At 38.9% G+C, this 18,356-nt stretch overlaps 2 protein-coding genes and 1 long non-coding RNA gene across 11 annotated transcripts in view; 1 reads left to right on the plus strand and 2 right to left on the minus strand.

Moving 5' to 3' along the window:
* Positions 1-2,350, minus strand: part of BCAT2 (branched chain amino acid transaminase 2) — a 24,924-nt gene extending 22,574 nt beyond the window's left edge. For 4 of the 8 annotated variants that reach the window (XM_026711706.2, XM_087918169.1, XM_087918172.1 and 1 more), the window contains exon 1: positions 2,312-2,350. In XM_026711706.2, the coding sequence (XP_026567491.1) occupies positions 2,312-2,350 (39 nt within the window). Of the gene's footprint in view, positions 1-167; positions 477-2,311 lie in introns of those variants that run through there. The other 4 variants (XM_026711705.2, XM_087918170.1, XM_087918171.1 and 1 more) reach the window with 3 other exon arrangements.
* Positions 1-7,720, plus strand: part of LOC113443469 (uncharacterized) — a 13,997-nt gene extending 6,277 nt beyond the window's left edge. The window contains exons 3-6 of one of the 2 annotated variants that reach the window (XR_015740405.1): positions 35-149; positions 248-297; positions 4,387-4,720; positions 6,566-7,720. This is a non-coding gene — a long non-coding RNA (uncharacterized LOC113443469). Of the gene's footprint in view, positions 1-34; positions 150-247; positions 298-4,386; positions 4,787-6,565 lie in introns of those variants that run through there. The other variant, XR_015740404.1, reaches the window with a different exon arrangement.
* HSD17B14 (hydroxysteroid 17-beta dehydrogenase 14) overlaps positions 7,218-18,356 on the minus strand; it is a 28,304-nt gene continuing 17,165 nt past the window's right edge. The window contains exons 6-9 of the mRNA XM_026711816.2: positions 15,646-15,750; positions 15,007-15,074; positions 9,783-9,879; positions 7,218-7,585 (exon numbers count right to left, since the gene is read on the minus strand). Of these exons, the coding sequence (XP_026567601.1) occupies positions 7,421-7,585; positions 9,783-9,879; positions 15,007-15,074; positions 15,646-15,750 (435 nt within the window). The 3' untranslated portion in view covers positions 7,218-7,420. The remainder of the gene's footprint in view (positions 7,586-9,782; positions 9,880-15,006; positions 15,075-15,645; positions 15,751-18,356) is intronic.

The raw sequence follows: 18,356 nt of genomic DNA on the forward strand, positions 1-18,356 counted from the left end.
CCTCATGTAAATTAACCTGAGTTTCTCTCCCCAGGACTTAAGATTCCTTGTTAAAAGAATATGCATGCAAACTACAAAGAATTGGGTTTAGTGATGTAATACTAAGAAAAGGAGATTCCCTGATCCTAACAGAGAGACAGAGAAGCAATGTAAGTAATAATAGCTACCCTGGTTCTTGGTCTTTCAAAATTTTGGCCTTCTTTACATTCCTGGCAGGTAATAACACATTGATTCTCCTCCCTTTCAGTAGACAGAAACCTGATCATGCCACCTCCCCGAATCACCTTTATTGTTCAGGTAATTTCAGTTCTCTTAAGCTGAATGTCAAAAAGTCAAAGGTGAGGAAACAAAAAAGAAGGAACATGATGTCCCATGTTCCAAATATGAGTAGCCTACATTTTAAAAAGCATGATGCATGTAGTTGAAAGATTACAGCCATAGGGGAGGACCAGCATCCTGTCTGAGACAACAGATCTGAAGTTTACAACAATGTAACAGCACTGGAAAGTTTCATCAGCCCACTATGATTATATTACTATGACTAATGATCCAGAGTTACAGGAGCTGCATCACAAATATCTGGCAGGCACAGTATCAAGTTGACTTCAAAATATCAAAAATTTCTCCAGATGTTACAGTCCTGGTGGATGTCTCTTAAACAAGTCTTTCCTCACACCTCGCAACAAAGTTGGAATTGAAGCTCTCAGAATTGCAAACTGCATAAGCAAAGGCTTTGGGTTTACCTGTATTTTCTGAAAATGGTGTTATAGCATTTGCCACAAGTTTTAATGGAACTGCAAATTGGTATTGGCTGGGAATTCTGGCTGTTACATAATAATACAGGTGGAGGTGCCCCATTGGCCAAATCTGTCTTTAATTAATCAGAAAAGTATGATTTTCTAAACTGCACCTTTATGGATTAGTTGTTTACTTTGAGAAGAGATATGTCTGAATTCAGCCTAAGAACTATTATTTGGCCCATCCAGGCTAGAAATATGTATTAAAAGAAGGTACAAAAATATGTTTACAGATAGAGGGTGCTTTTCTTTGAAAAATGCAGTGAGTTTAAGACTTTTAGAAGAAATTCAGCTTTAGAAATCCCTCAATTGCCCTCTACTGCAAATCATCTTTCTCTGTAGGTCAAGTTGTTATACATTCTAAGAAATGAATAAATAATTATTTCCCCAAAAATGCAACTGCTGTAATTCTATTATCAAACCCACAGGAAGGTGTAAATTTCTTCATTGTTACCATAAGAAACATAACTTAAATAAGAATGTTTATTTATGTTTTATCCAGAACCTTTTACCCAGATCCAGAGAAAATGTTTCTTAATGTTAAACAGGAAGAGAAACCTGGAAAAAAAACCTGAAGGAAATAAGTATTTTTCCATTCTCAAATACTTTAGTTATTCATAAGAACTAAGACTGTTTAGCAGAACGACTTAAGAGGATAAGAATAAAAATATTTTGGAGGGGGAGGTGGGAATCTAAACCCATCCTGGAAGAATTTTAGGGAAGATTGACCTGAAGGGCTCAAATGAGTGTAACTGAAAGGACTGCTATTTTAAGGAGATGTTGGGGAAATTCCACCGATTTAAAAGAAACAATAGCATCTGTCAAATCGTAAGTATCTATGGAGAGGGGAAAGTAATTCAGGCAAATCCAGCTGGGAGAGTCTATCCCCATCACCTCCCCCATCAAAGAAGCAACATATTGAGAGATATAAGTTCTAAGGTCTCCTTTTGAAGACCACAAAACATTTCCTGGTGGGGAGACAAAGGTATTTTGTTCCCACCACCATCCAGTCAATCCCGAAGGTGCCTTTGAGAAATTGCAGGGCGGGAATCAGTGCATCTGAGAGAGATTTTTGCTTTTCGATGTGCTCAAGGAGGGAAGAGCTCATTAGCTCATTTGGGGGGAAAGGAGCCAAGGGGGCATAGAGAGAAGAGGAAGGCAGAAAGCAGAAGGAGGGTGGGGCGGGGGTTGTTTGTTTTTTTGTTTTTGCGAGATGGCAAACCTAGTCCGGGGCTATCTAAGGAAGGGCAAAAATTGGGGGATCGGGGGAGGCAAGATTTGGTTTCCTGGTAGAGATGTAGAAAACGATTTCGCAGCTGGGAGGACGTGAGGAATGCCACTTCGGGGGCTGCAGAGAGAAGGGAGTGGGGTGGGGAAAACCTCAAGGGGAGCATTTTCTATCAGCAACGTTTCCGCCCGGAGCTATTTATAAACAAAACCGGAAACATCGCCCCTCCCTCTCCTTTCATCCGAGAGGGATGGAGCCCATCGCCGTTTCCTGTACCCCAACTTACCTGCCGTAAGCACCCCGGGACTCCCATGGTAACTGCCATGCTGTTGTTGTTAAGGCTGTGGTTTAATGGGACTGGGCGGGGCCTGCGGGAGACCAGGCCCCGAAGGGTCCCGCCTCCTCGGCCCGCCTCTGGCGACGCCTCGTTTGGCCGATCCCGGAGGCTGTTTTGAGTGAAGTGGCTGGGATGCAACTTTTGGGGTAGGGCTTCTGTTGTAGAACAGAGCACCGCTGAGCATGTACAGAACGTCGCACTTCTTGCTTTCGTGTGTGAAGAGACTGGACAACCATTTGTCTGAAATAGTATAGGGATGGGCTAGAAGACCTCTAAGGTCCCTTCCAACTCTTATTATTCTGTATTCTGCCTGGACAAAATCCTGGAGTTTTCCTGGCAGCATTTTTGTCTGTGGTTTGCACTCGCCTTTGGGGACTGGCTGAAGGTCACCCAGCTGGCTTTGTGTGTAAGGCAGGACTAGGCTAAAACTCACAATCTTCCGATTCCTAGCCTGGTGCCTTAACCACCACACCAGCATGTAATGCGGTGGCTCAGTGAGATATTTCTGCCAAGTTTCTTGTTATGAAACGGCCAGCTGTACTTCCTCCCATATTTTGGAGAAAACATAAGATTTTGCATGGGGAGTCCACTTGATACAATCTCCTTGTCTGAAAGGCTGCAAGTAGAATCAAAAATAGAATCAAAATTAAAATCAAATCAAAAATAGCCTGCCTCCTATTGAAAAGAGGCACTTTAGTGGAGCAGATAATGGCCAAGTGGATGATGTCCCAGATACAGGAAAAAAACAAAAGAAGGGCTGTGGCTGGAAGTTGGGAGGAATCTTTGAAGGGCATGTACAAGGTATTTTGTACAGAAGGCTTGTTAATTGCTTGGTTATGTTTATTTGCACACACATTTTTCGTGGCTCCAACTCTTCTACACAGTCAAGTGGAGGGGGGCACAGCCAATCACACCCAGGTCCTCCACACACGCCCTTTAACACAGCCAATAAATGGCTGGCATATATACCCTACAAGGAGCACATGGGTTTGTTTCAGCATACATACGCAGAGCAAACAACAGCTGCTCTGGCATATTGCCTGTAGGTGAGGCACCAGCAAACTCTGTATCTCATCTGGCTATGCATTATTTGTTTAATAGTATAGCCTTTCCAAAAACAGCATGTTGAAGAGGAAATGGGGAAACATTGCACATCTATTCCCACCTAAAATCAATGTAGGAAGCCAATCTTGCTGGACTAAATACATCCACAAAATGCTATTTTTTGGTAAAATGATCCTAAGTGGGGGTTTTTTTCAATGTTTCTGGGAATCTGTTAAATTATATGCCACTGAACAGATATGTGTGTTACGTCTCCAGTCTTGGTCTGAATTCTACTTAAATATTGTTTTGTTCAAAGTTAGTTGGAAAGCAGCTGCTTGATCAAGAACAATTGAATCTTTCACTGTCTTCCATCTCTCAAAAAAGGGGGAGAATAATCGGAACTGCACCCTTTCTTAAAAGATGATTGTACTTCAAAAAATTGAAATCCCCTACAAAAAGGATTTTGATCATTTACAAACATCTAAATGCTAAACTTCATCCACTTCTCTTTCTTCATCCATTAAGCAATAAAAGTTTACCTCAGGTGACTGTTATGAGATAAAGGAGGAAGGTTAAAGGAATTAGAAAATACTAAAAAATGCTTTTGAATGATTGATGTTTTTATTTGAAAAGGGGAAGCTCTGTTTCCAAATTCTGTTTTCGTTTGTTATGTAATACTCAAGTCAAATGAAAAATTGCCATGCAGGAAGGAAACTTGAAGAGAAATGGAAGAAATTAGGCAGGCAAAGACTATTCTGAAAACTGCTTCATAGACTTTCTCACATGTCATTCATAGGGCCTTTACCATCATGAGCCCTGTGGAAATAATCCCTGAAATATCCATTTAATTTATCTTTTTTTAAAAATTGTATTTTGGATTGCGAATGTCGCTTGTTACCTTTTTTGGAAAAATTAGGATCTAAAATTTGGAATGATAATGACTGATTGACTGGTTTGATGTATATTGTATTTTATTTTAGGACTTCCTATCTAGTTTTCTCCCCTAAGAATCCTGTGAGATACGTCTGAGAAATTTCCTGACATTTAGAACAGTTAATCAGTGGAACAACTTGCCCCCAGAAGATGTGTGTTCCCCAACGTGGAGGTTTTTAAGAAGAGATTTGTCTGAAATGGTATAGGGTATCCTGTTTGAAGACCTCCAAGATACCTTTCAACTTTGCTATTCTGACCCAAAATCACCCTCTGAGCTTCCATGGCTGAAAGTGGACTACTGTATAATCTAGGGCTCCTTGGTGTGGATCCAGCGTCTTAAGCATTGTACCATCATACCGGTTCCTCATTATGATAATACAGGTAGTCCTCGACTTACTACCACAACTGAGCCTAACATTTTTTATTTATTAAATGAATTTTGCCCCATTTTATGACCTTCCTTGCCTCAGTTATTAAGTGAATCACTGCGGTTGTTAAGTGAACTTGGCTTCCTCATTGACATTGCTTGTCAGAAGTTTGCAAAAGGGGATCACATGACCTTCAGATATAGCAACATCATAAATATGATACCAGTTGAAAAGCATCTGAATTTTGATCACATGATCTGTGAAATGATGCTGTGAAAAATGGTCGTTGCTTTTTTTAGTGCCCTTGTAATTTGAACAGTCACTAAGCAAACTGTTGTCTACTTGAAACAGCAGCAATCATTTGTTTTAATCAATCATAATATTCTTCCATCATGTAACTCTTAGTGTTACATCTTAATAATTTGCTCCCTAGAAGGTTGATGAAACCAGCTGTTCTCCCTTAGCATGGGAATACAGCTGCTTTTGGAATTTACATGGACATAGACTTTTTAAGGCTACTCTTTTTTACAACTGGTCTCCCAGTGTATTTTTGCTTTTTTTATTTTTCAAAGTCTTTTTTGGATAAGTCAAAAGCGTGGCAAGAGGTTGTATGGAAGAAAGTCTTGTTAAATGCCAGAATACAGCCAATTCTGGGGATAGTGTCACAATCTGTGTTCGCTTATGAGGCTTACTGTTAGATCTGAGATAACTGAGGGGCAACCCTTGATACATCAAAATATATAATTCATATTCCCAGCATGTTTTTTTTTAGGCCAAGTCTTGATTAAAATTTTTGCAAATCCAATCACTTACGTTTCTGGAAAGGGATGTTACTCTCAAGGAAAATGGAGCAGGTGTCTCCAACCTTGGCAATCTTAAGCTTTGCTGGCTGAGGAACTCTGGGAGTTAAAGTCCACAAGTCTTAAAGTTGCCAAGGTTGGAGACCCTGCTATAGAGGTTTTGGATGGTCACTTCCAAGGACTTTGCCATTACTCATGTTGTCTATGCTAATAGAAAATAAGGTAAATTCGAACAGCTTAGATTCAGCTCCTCCTCAAATTAAATATGTAAGCCTATTTTACAGGCCTCCTTGGAGAATTAAAGAAAAGGACCAAGATTAATATTTTTGGAAAAAAACAGGAACAAAATGTTGATGGCAACAATATTTTTTGTTGTTGTATGATGCCAACACCAGAACTACCCAAGGCAAATATAGGCCCCACTTATTAATCCAGAGAAACAATAGATGATAAGACATTTCATGGTCAGGGAATCAAAAGTTGTCAGTTAAACATTTTCATGCTTAACAAAGCAAGCTTTTAAAAAAAAAACAGATTTAGCCTCAAGGTCTAGTTCACCTTAGGCACAACTGTGTGAAAAACAGGTCTGTGCTGTTATCAAAGATTTAATTTGGAATGTTCACTGGAGCTGAACTCAGAATTTGTTTTTATTGCTAAGGTCAGGATTTGTGCAGCTTCTGTTCACAATGTAGTTATTTGAATTTGAGGGAGGGGCGTGATCCTTGAAGTTACAGTCCCTTTTATCTGGCGGGCATCACGAAGGGAAAGTCTGATGAAAAGTAACATAAAGATGTGGTTTAAAGTTATCTTTCTTGACAAATTTCTTCTCCAAGTTCAGGATAAGCAATTCTGAACTACGCTAATGTTTTGTGCTTCAGGAGCACCTCATAAGGTGAGGCAGTGAGATTGAAGATAACGCGGAGTTGATATTTTCAGCCCAATTCTTAGGTTTGGGGAGGTGGGTGGAGAGGGAGTTAATTAAAAACAGATGATGTATGCTTCCCAAGTTTTGACTAATCTTATTTTGAGTCTTTCTTTTTTCAACCTTCTCCCAAAAGCCACACTGCCAACAATCGGAACAATTCATCAGTGGAACGACTCGCCTCCAGAAGTTGTGGGTGCTCCAACACTGGAAGTTTTTAAGAAGATGTTGGATAACCATTTGTCTAAAATGGCATATAGGGTTTCCTGCCTGAGCAGTGGGGTTGGTCTGGAAGACCTCAGAAGTCCCTTCCAACTCTGTTATTCTGTTATTAGCATTTTATTGTTGAATTCTGGTACACCAGAAGGACAAAATGGAATTAGAGACTGATTAAGGACACAAGTTGGCAATTCTCTTAGGTCCATCATTCCCAGGAGTCTGAAGTGCTGATTTCCCTTCCGTTGCAGTATACTGTAGTTCGGGTGTGTTACTATTTCAGCCCTGTACATAATTTCATGCATTCACACATCCACATATCCTTTTCCTCCCCTCAACCAGCCAATTGCAACCTGCAGTGAAACTCTGGCAAGCAGGAAACAGATCTTTTGGCTTCTTGCCATGAAGATACCCTATTGATCATGCCGTTATGCCAATCAATGGGGAAAGTGGGTGGCATCCTGATTTTGGCATGCCAGGCCTTTCCTTGCTAAGGACCAGCTGTTCTGCCAATGAAGTATTGCTGCCTACCAAGGCAGATTTCTGGAGTAAGAAAAAGGAAAACCTCTTCATTTTTGTGGTGGATTAGAATTTATTAAAGCCTCAACAGGTCCCAGAGCTCTTACGAATACAGTATTTTTTACTACCACAAATCAATGCAGCAATGGAACTGTTCCACTTCAATTTCACGAAGCAAGCCAAGAGTGCAGCTCGAGTAGATTTCCCCATGTGAATTTGTAATTTGCGAAAATTGTCCCCTCTCAGAAGGCTCTTGCTAGCTGTCAAAGCCAGAATTGGGGTCTTGGTGGCTCTTCCTCCCATAGCCAAGTTCAGCTCCGCCACTGAGGAAAAGGTTGGTCCCTGTGCAAAACGTAGCATCTGAAGCGAGGTAGAGGGCAGCTTTTGCACACTCTGCCGGAGTCCCCATCCGTCCCATAAGCTGCAATCACAATAGAGAAGAGAAAGAGGGAAATCTGGAGTCTCTCCAAAGAGGCACATACCCTGCCCTGATGCGTTTATTTTTACCCATGAATTTTGTTTCCTTATTGAAGAAGAAATAAAGATTTTAAAGCTCGGGGTTCTGTGATGAGCTTATTATAGTTCAATAACTAGAACAGATATCCCAAATCACAGGCTCCAGTACATACACATATTTCTCTCCCTCCAATGCATCTGAGGGCAGGACAAGAAGCAATAGGTGGAAACTAATCAAGGAGGGAAGCAACTTAGAACTAAGGAGAAATTTCCTGACAGTTAAAACAATTAATCAGAAGTTGTGGATGCTCCAACATCCACAACTCCAGAAGTTGTGGATGCTCCAACACTGGAAGTTTTTAAAAAGATGTTGGGTAATCATTTGTCAAGTGGGGTAGGGTTTCCTGCCTAAGCAGGGGGTTGGACTAGAAGATCTCCAAGGTCCCTTCCAACTCTGTTTTCTATTCTATTCCATTCTGTTCTATACTCTATCCTATCTTCTATTCTCTATCCTATCCTATCTTCTATTCTATTCTATTCTACTCTATTCTCTATCCTATCCTATCCTATCTTCTATTCTATCCTATCCTATCCTATTCTCTATCCTATCCTATCTTCTATTCTATTCTCTATCCTATCCTATCTTCTATTCTATTCTATTCTCTATCCTATCCTATCCTATTCTCTATCCTATCCCATCCTATCCTATCCTCTCTTCTCTTTTCTATTCCTCTATCCTATCCTATCCTATCCTATCCTATCCTATTCTCTATCCTATCCTATCCTATCTTCTATTCTCTATCCTATCCTATCCTATCCTATTCTTTATCCTATCCTATATTCTGTTCTATTCTATTCTATTCTATTCTATTCTATTCTATTCTATTCTATTCTATTCTATTCTATTCTATTCCTCTATCCCATCCTATCCTATCTTGTATAAAGATTTATTGCAAGTTAAGCTCTCTTCAAGAATCTGAACTACTAATGGTCAAAGCAAGATAAGAATCAAAGGAATTCAAGGTGGGCTGGACTTAAATCTCTTGTGGGCACAAAGAGACTCATGACTGAAGCATTCTACCCCTCCCTCGGCTCAGCCTGGTCATTTTCTACATCAGGAGTCTATCTGTGAATTAAAGATTAAGTACAGGTAGTCCTCAACTTACGAAAGTTCATACAGTGACCATTCAAAGTTACAATGGCACTGAAAAAATTACTTATGACAATTTTTCACACTTAGGACCATTGTAGCATCCCCATAGTCACGTTATCAAAATTAAGATGCTTGGCAACTAATTCACATTTAGGACGGTTACAATGTCATGTGATCAGTTTTCCAACCTTCTGACAACAAATTCAGTAGGGAATCCAGAGTTACTTAACCACCATGTTACTAACTTAACAAATGCAATGATTCACTTAACAATTGTGGCAACAAAAGTCATGAAATGCGGCAAACTCAACAAATGTTTCACTTAGCAATATAAATGTTGGGATCAACTGTAGTTGTAACTTGAGGACTACCTGTACATAAACCAGAAAAGTTTACTATCACCTTTACAGATAGTCCTTGACTTACAACAGTTCACTTAATGACTGTTGAAAGTTATAATGGCACTGACAAAAAGTTATGACCATTTTTCAGACTTATGATCATTGCAGCATCCCCGTGGTCACATGATTTACATTCAGATGCTTGACAACAGATTCACATTTATGACGGTCAAGTGTCCCCAGGGTCATGTGATCCCTTTTTGTTACTTTCTGACAAGCAAAGTCAGTGGGGAAACCGGATCCACTTAACAACCTGGTTAGCAATTTGACAACTGCAGTGATTCACTTAACAAATGTGGCAAGAAAAGTCGTAAAATGAGGCAAAACTCATTTAACAAATTTCTACTTAGCAACATAAATTTTGCACTCAATTGTGGCCATATGTGGAGGATTAGCCTGTATTTCCAAGCATGCCAAAATCCCACGAGAATGTTTAAAAAAATAAAATGGATGACTGCAGCCTGTAATTTGAATTGTCCTCTGTGCCCATTAAAGCCGTCCTTGCTGCAAGAGCTTTGGTTGTATTTTCACAATGTTTATATATGGACTTCTGAAATATTGTCTAAGTTGCCCAATCTTGCATTCCCATTTTCCCACAATGCACTTGCCTGAGCATCTTTGCCTTCCTTGATCATTGCCTCTTCACTGGCTGCCTGGCTCGCAAGCTTCTCCCATCCAGAAGTCCAAATATTGCTGGGTGAGATGCTGGAATTCCAATGGTTAGTGTGTGTTAATGGGGAAAACATAGTGGAAGAACAACTAAACTGATCCAGTATTTTTATTTTTATTAATGTAACCTCATTAAATTAAATCAAAACTGCCTTATATATGCTGGTGCAGAGATTGGCAATACAGCACTTGTGAATACCAGAGCATCTGTCATCTCCAAAACAGCCACCCTGCAAATCTGAGCATAAGTCAAAGCCAACTCTTTCCCCAAAGTGAAAAATATTCAAGAATATCATGGGCCTGCCCGGACTTCCGGTTTGAAGGGCTTCGGCGACAGACAGAAATCTGCGATCGTGCGTGGTTTCTGTCTGGGCTTGCCACTGGAGTGCCCCGAGCTGGCTGGTTTCAGGGCTAAGCCACCCCGTAGGGGTGGTGAAGAGGGGGGAGACCACCAGCAGGGTCGAGGAGAGCCGCATCTCTCCTCCTCAGCTGGCCATACTCCCTTTCCCAAAGGCGGTTGCAGCGGTGGTCAGAAATGGCCACCACAAAGAAGAACCGGAAAAGAATGTGCAGGAGGAAGATAAGAAGTGAAAGTTTTGGCTGACCAGGTTAAATTGTGAAAGCAACAACTAAGATACCCTGGAATTTAAACTTACAAAAAAATAATATCGCTCCCAAAGAGTCGGAAGCAGCGAAGGAAAGTGAAAAGGGAAAGTTTTTTTTTCACTCTCCTTCCTTTCGTTGACAGCGAACAGAGATGAATGAGAAATCGGAAAAATCCGCTTTGGCATCAATAGGTAATTAAACTGGAAAATTAAATGCCAAGGGGACAATAAAGATTTCTGAACAAGTGGGAAGGGAGAGGAAAAGAATAAGAGCAGGATTTGGAAGGAGGAGGCTGCCTGGAATTCAAAGAATCTAAAGCTAAATCTTAACAAGATTTCTAAAAGATACATTTTAACTGGGACTTTGTAACTAAATAGTAACCCCAGGAAGAGAAAGTGAAAAAAGAAGAAAGTGTTTAAAAAAAACAGCTTGCGTGTATTTGGATTGCTTGGTGACTTTGGGACTTCTGGAAATTATATTTGAATGATTAAAAACACTTGGGTGGTTGTTTAAAAAAATTTTTTACAATGGCATTACTTGTGGATGAACTGAAAATGGAATTTAAAAAAATATAAAGAAGAGGAACAAGAAGGGAAAGGCTCTCTTGGCTCCATTTTTCAATTCTTAGAAATGGCGATATGTACCTATGAGAAACTACAAGAAAAGACTGCGCAACAAGAAGATTGGGACAAAGAAGAAGCCATCTTTAATGAACAAGTAACTTTACTTGGGGAAGAAAGGGGAAAGGAGGGAAAGAAAATGGAGAATTTAAGACCTAAAAAAACAACCAAAAAAAGGGAAAAATAAGGTGAAAAGTGGATATAATGTTAGAAAGCAACAGAAAAGGGGAACACAGAAGAGGGAAATGGAGGTGGAGAGACAAGGGGGTAAAAAGGGCAGAGAGAAGAAGCAAAGGAGGAAGGAAGGGAAGAGAAGCTACAAAAGTGTGGAGCAAGATATAAAGAAACAGGACTTATTCAGAGATAATGGGTAAAAATTTAACTGAAAAAGCAATTCTGCAAAGGTATATTGTTATATTTGTATTAGAAATAATGTTAGAAAATTGGAAACAACATATGATTAAAAAGTGGGATAAAATACTCAGTGTAATTCAGTGAAACTTTTATGAACAAAATAAATGAAATGAAATAAATGAGAGAATTGAATTAGGAAGGAATGGGAACATTTTAATGACACAATGTTTTAAAATATAAGTGAAGTGGGGGGAAGTAACTATGGAAAGTTTATAAGTGTTCCCATAGAAGCATGATACCTCTTTGAAAAGTAATGTGTAAAATGTTTAAGATTTAAATGAATATTAATATTAACGATAGAATTGAATTGGTATGGATTGTTGTTTTAATTATATATTTATAATTTTTTCTCTTTTTAAAATATAGTGTGTAGGTTTAGAATGTACTAAGCAGAATCTGAATGGACGTTATGTATTATATTAAGTGTTATAAATTTAGGGGAAAGATATAAAGGCGTCATACTCCAATCAGTGATTACAGGAGAAATTTTGTTTAATGAGAAAAGATAATAGACAGCTGAAACAGGACAGACAAAGAATATAAGTATAATGATCTGAATTGAGATGAAATAAATAAAATAAAATTAAGAAAGTTAAAAGAGGGGAGAAGCTATATAGAAAATGTAGAGTGGTAATAAAATATGGAATGGTATATAAAAATGAGCATGAACTTGAATTTGTGTCTGTACGAAGAGATGTAACCCGGGATCAAGCTGCTTTCAAAAAAGATGTTTTATGTTTTGTTTATGTTTGTTTTTAAAAATCAATAAAAAAAATTAAAAAAAGATTTCTAAAAGATACATTTTAACTGAAACTTTGCAACTAAATAGTAACCTCAGGAAGAGAAAGTGAAAAAAAGAGCAAAAAAGAAACAGCTTGAGTGTATTTGGATTATTTGGTGATCTTTGGACTCTTGGTTATTATATTTGAATGACTAAAATCAATCAGGTGGTTGTTTAAAAATTTATACCATGGCACCACTTCTGGATGAATTGAAAATGGAACTTAAAAAGTACAAAGAAGATGCACAAGAAGGGAAGGGTTCTTTTGGCTTCGTTTTTCAGTTCTTAGAAATGGAGATTTGGAACTATGAGAAACAACAAGAAAAGACCGCAAAACAAGAAGACTGGGACAAAGAAGAAGCCATCTTTAATGAACTAGCAATTTTATGTGGGGAAGAAAAAGGAAAGGGGGGAAAGACAATGGAGAATTTAAGACTTAAAAAAACAACCAAAGAAAAGAAAAATAATTCGAAAAATAAGTATAATACTGGAAAGCAACAGAAAAGGGAATACAGAAGAGAGAAATAGACGTAGAGAAACAAGGGGGTAAAAGGAGAGAGAGAAGAAGAGAGGGAAAAAGGAAAGGAAAAGAAGTTACAAAGGACTGGAGCAAGATATAGAGAAACAGGACCTATTTAGAGATAATGGGTGAAAATCTAACTGAAAAGGGGATTCTGTAAAGGTACATAAGACTGTATTGTTATATTCGTAATAGAAATAACTTTAGAAAATTGGAAACAACGTATGATTAAAATGAGGGATAAAATAGTGTAATTTAGTGAAATGTTTGTGAATAAAATAAGTGAAATAAAATAAATGAGAAAATTGAATTAGGAAGGAATGGGAACATTTTAATTAGTTAATGTTTTATAAAATATAAGTGGGGGAATTAACTATGGAAAGCTTATAATTGTTCCCATAGAAATATGATATTTAATTGAAAAGTAATGTTAAAGATGTTAAGACTTTAATGAATATTAATATTAATGATAGAATTGAATTGGAATGGAATGTTGTTTTAATTATATACATTTATAATTTTTTTCTTTTTTTAAGAATACAGTGTGTATTTTAAGAATGTACCAAGCAGAATCCAAATGGAAGTTATGTATTATATTGAATGTTACAACTTTAGGGAAAAGATATAAAGGCGTCATATTCCAATCAGTAACTACAGGAGAAATTTTGTTTAATGGGAAAAAATGATAGATAATTGAAACAGGACAGACAAAAAATATAAATACAATGAGTTGAACTGAGATGAGATAATTAAAATAAAATTGAGAAAATTAAAAGAGGGGAGAAGCTATGCAGAAAATGTAAAATAGTAATAAGATATTCAATAGAATATAAAAATGAGCATGAACCTGAATTTGTGTTTGTACGAAGAAATGTAACCCGGGATTACGCTACTTTCAAAAAAGATGTTTTATTTGTATTTTTTTTTCTCTTTGTGAAAACTCAAATAAAATTTACAAAAAAAAATATACATCATGGGCCTGCCCAATATCATGCAGTGGCTGTGAATCCTATATTAGAATGATAAAGTCTCACAAGAATTCTGTGCGTATTTATTTGGAATGCAAATTCTACTGATTTACTCTTAAGTAGCTTAGCTGTCCCCCCAATAAAATGAAACTCCTTGGCTGAAATTTTTAGAAGATAAATTGGCAACCAGGAAATCCTTGTAAACTAGATTAGGGTAGTAAAAAAAAAATACAGGTAGTCCTCAACTTACAACCACAATTGAGCCCAAAATTTCTGTTGTTAATGAGACAGTTATTAAGTGAATCACTGCAGTTGTTAAGTTAGTAACACTGCTGTTAAGTCAATCTGGCTTCCCCACTGACTTTGCTTATCAGAAGGCCATGAAAGGTGATCCCAGGAACCCAGGATGCTGCAACCATCATAAATATGAGTCAGTCGCCAAGGGTCTGAATTTTGCTCATGTGACTGTAGGGATGCTGCAATGGTCATGGGTTTGAAAAATGGTTGCTTTTTTCAGGGCCATTGTAACTTCGAACTGTCATTAAACAAACTGTTGTAAGTTGAGGATTACCTGTACATTCTAAAAAAATGAACTAGCAAACCACTTGTACAGTCCTTCCAGAAAAGGGTGTCTACTGTTTAAAACTCAATCTGTATGTCTGTCATAGTATATCTAATTTCTCCTCAATTATATCATATTTCTCTATCATCTCTCTCTGTCATATATCTGTCCATCCAACCATGCACCATCCATCCACCCCCAACAGTAAGGATGGAACTCATGTCTGAATGCAACTACCGATCTCCTTTCGATGTTGCTTTTCTGTTAAGGAATTAGCCCCTGACTTCTGTGTGAATACAACCTCGACTAGACATAAGATGATTGAAATGGGAGACACCTGCCTTTTTTTTTCCTAGCAAAGGCCACATCTCCTTGAAGTAATCTATTGAGAGCTAAAGGTTTGGTGCTAAGAGCTGCACAAAATCAGCAAGGGCTGCATTTGACCAGAGGGCTGCAGGTTGCCCATCCCAGCAGGTGAAGAAAAAAAGAAAGACTCTCCTCTAATGTTGTTTTGGGAAGAAAAAACAATAAAAATTATTTTTTTCCCCTCCCCAAAGCAGCATTAGAGGAGTATCTTCCTCCCCCTTAAACCCCTGAGCTCATATTGAACCAGGGTGCCTGTCTATCACAAAACATTTTAGAAAGGGCCATGTCCGCTAACCATGTAGGCCGATTGACAGCAACCATATTACCTATTGACTCTGACGCCGTATTGGCTCTCATCTATAGCCATAGCTTTAGTCATCGCAACCACAGCACCCTGAAAATTGAAAACATTGAAAAGTTATAAAAGGAATCAGCAACTTGACTAAGCTACAACTTCTCTCCTGCCTATCAGGCCGATCTTTCACGTCATTAGCTTCCATCTGCAATACAAGTGCCACCAAAACAGGATTTGATGGAAAAGCTGATAATCTCTCTCTCCCTCCTTTCACTATTACTGACCTTCAAATAGTCTTAGGACACCCTGATCCTGACTTGCTGATAAGCTGAAAGTAAGAGTCATTCGGTTAATTAAGTGGCTCTAGTCCTTAAAATGAATTTGTGGTAGGCAATCTAACCTTTCTGGAATTGGAAGATTGTTTGTTTTTTAATCTTGCCTTTAGGGTAAAGAAGCTCCCCTATACCACAACATGGAAAGCTGTTCTGGCTGTTTAAACAAAATTACCAAAATCAGAGAAATAAATCTAACTGGTGCCTACAACTCTCAGGAGAAGCTTGATACAGAGAAATGAGCAAAAAAATATTTTCACCGGCTGAGATTTTATGACTTGAGAATTCTAGAGGAGAAAATGGATCTAATAAGACTGGAACATTTTGATCTGGATTACCTTGGTTGCCACATATGGTACAGCTAACTTTTGCCCAAAGTGAGCAACGATGCTCGCAACATTAATGATGTTTCCTTTCGTTTTCCGGAGGTAGGGCAGCGCAAACTGTTGACAGCAAAATGAAGAGAAATAAAGAATTACAATAAGAAAGCATACCAGCGCTGAACATTTATTTAGCATTGATTCAACTGAAATCTTTTTAATTTTAGGCACGATATGGTAATTGTGTTTAACCATTCCTTAAGTAATCGCAAAGGCTAGGAGACACAAGGAAAGGGAATAGAGAGGACAAAGAGGGCTGGGTGGTGGTGGATGGCTCAGTGAAATAGATGGATGGAAAAAGTTCTTGCTTGAGGTTGAGTAGCAAATGCCATTTTTCTCCCACCTACTTACCCCCAACCCCCCAAGTCAAGTAGGACATCCTCCAAAGTCATTCAATTTCTTTTGGCACCTAGGAAATCCATATCCTTACTCTGATGATAAAAGTGTGATAATAACAAAAACAGCAACTAACAATTTTCTTCTCAGTTATGATGCTCAAGTTCTTCTTCACAAGGCAGTTCTTCTCTCTGCCTTACGATAGAGACGGCACTTGGTGGAAATATAAATAATGTTTTGTCCTGGTCATACTCTCTTCTTCCTTAATTTTAGTATCTTCAAAACAGGCAAATAACATTGACCGCATCCATTCCAGAAGTTGTTATTAAGGTCCATGAGGTCCATGAGAGAGCTACAGTGCCAATAAGGATACAGAGCTCAGTGATTGTCAATGATTCACCAAAACTGTTCTCAATTCCCTTTTTTCCCCTTAGAGCCCAAGGTTTTCCAAATGCATTGAGAGTACAATTCCCAGAATCCCAAGCCACAAGGGTGCTTCCAATCATTGTAACGCCAATACCATTGAAGAGTATAAAGAAGGATGCTTTAACACAGGGGTCCCCAAACACCGGGCCGCGGACCGGTACCAGTCCGTGGAACATTTCCTACCGGGCCGCCGGTTTGCTGGGCGCCGCCATCTTGTTTGACGAGAAAGTGCTTCCAGGTGAGCTTTTCTGGTTGGAAAGCAGCATTTGGGTCCTGAAGGAATCCTCGTGCCTTAGTTTCATCGAAGGGGGGGGCTTCGAATGAAACTAAGGCACGAGGATTCTTTCAGCACCCAAGGCAAGGCGAGCCGAGCGACTGTCCCGAAGCCATCCCAAAGCGAAGCCCATCAACAAAGGTACACAGGAGGAGTTGAAGGTGGCGGGGAGAAGCGGGGGACGGCTGGCTGGCCGATCGCTCGGCTCACCTTGCCTTATCATGCGTGCTGATGCCAGTACCAGGCTGTGGATCATTTTGTGATGCCGGTACTGGGCCGTGGCACAAAAAAGGTTGGGGGCCACTGCTTTAACAAAATAAGGTAGAGATGAAACCTGGGCTCTTTGCAAAAAAAGGATACTTTATCATGGATCTGGAGCAACTCCACACAAAGCTGTTTCCAGAAAAGCTGCTGAACATGATCCTGAAATATTTCATTCTCCCTCTCCACTCATCAAGGGAGACATCTTGGAGGAATTGTGGGTTTTACATGCAAAGTGAAGACAGATTTGATCTCTAGGTAGGACAGCAGGATCCCGTAGCCATGGAGATGCAGATACTGATCAGAACCAATCCCCAAAGCCTTTGGGGGAAGGGTGACTCTCCAGAAGATACGAAATTGAGATTTTCAATGAGGCATTTGGGTAAAATGTAAATGCATGATTGGAGAGCAGCCTATACTGAAATCTCATTTAATGGACTAATTGGGTGGGCTGGGTGTCTGCTGTTAAGGAAACCCTACTGAATTGGAAAATATGGCATTATGAGGCTGGATGGCATTTATTTTTTCCACTTGCATAATAATGTAATGATACAAATAAATGTCACCTGTGTACTGTCATGATGTCATTATGCAAATGAACAAACAAGAGAAGTAATGACTTTGTCTATGTAAAGATGTAAATTGCAACAGTAATGCAAGTGGTACATGCAAAGCCAGTTACACTGAGGTCTGATTTTTTTAAAAAACGGTTCTTTGCATGTAATCTTTTTTACATTGGAACTTCAATGAAATCATGTTTAGGGCCTGTCCCCTCCTACCATATCTGCCTTGGAACGTGGCTCCTGGTGTGCTATCTAAAGTCTGCTTTGCTTTTTAATCCAGAAATTGAAACCTAGGAGTAAATTATTCACCCCCAAGTATGTGCCATTTAAACCAGCAGTTCTTTGAGTATGTACTTGAGTAATGGAGAAATCTGTGAGTCAAGGATCCAGACTAAGACTACCACTGCTGAGATGTTCGTATAAAACAACAGTTTGTGTGTATGTGGGTGTTGGGTGGATGGATGGGGTAATGACATTTTGTGAGACCAGAAAAAGGTGTACCTGAGTCAAGCAGTTTAAGAACCACTAGTCTACATATTGACTCCTTAATCTTCATCTTACGTAGCCAGCAGTGATCAAGATAATTTTAAAATTAGGTTGTAATCTAATCCCTCTGGATGGATTCAGGTTTGGAAAGACTATCACGTAGTTCCATAAGTGAGTAGATCACTCTGGGACTGAGTTGAATTGAATCTATAATTTGGAGTCAGCAATCACTGCCAAGGCCCCTCCATCTTGGTGAAGTAGGAGTAAGCTAAGAGCCTCCCCAAGTAATTATAGCTGGGAAGCAGTAGATAGCACAATATGAA

The sequence above is a fragment of the Pseudonaja textilis genome, chromosome Z, assembly GCF_049901715.1.
Source record: "Pseudonaja textilis isolate UNSWEBS1 chromosome Z, rPseTex1.2, whole genome shotgun sequence".
Lineage (NCBI taxonomy): Eukaryota > Metazoa > Chordata > Lepidosauria > Squamata > Elapidae > Pseudonaja > Pseudonaja textilis.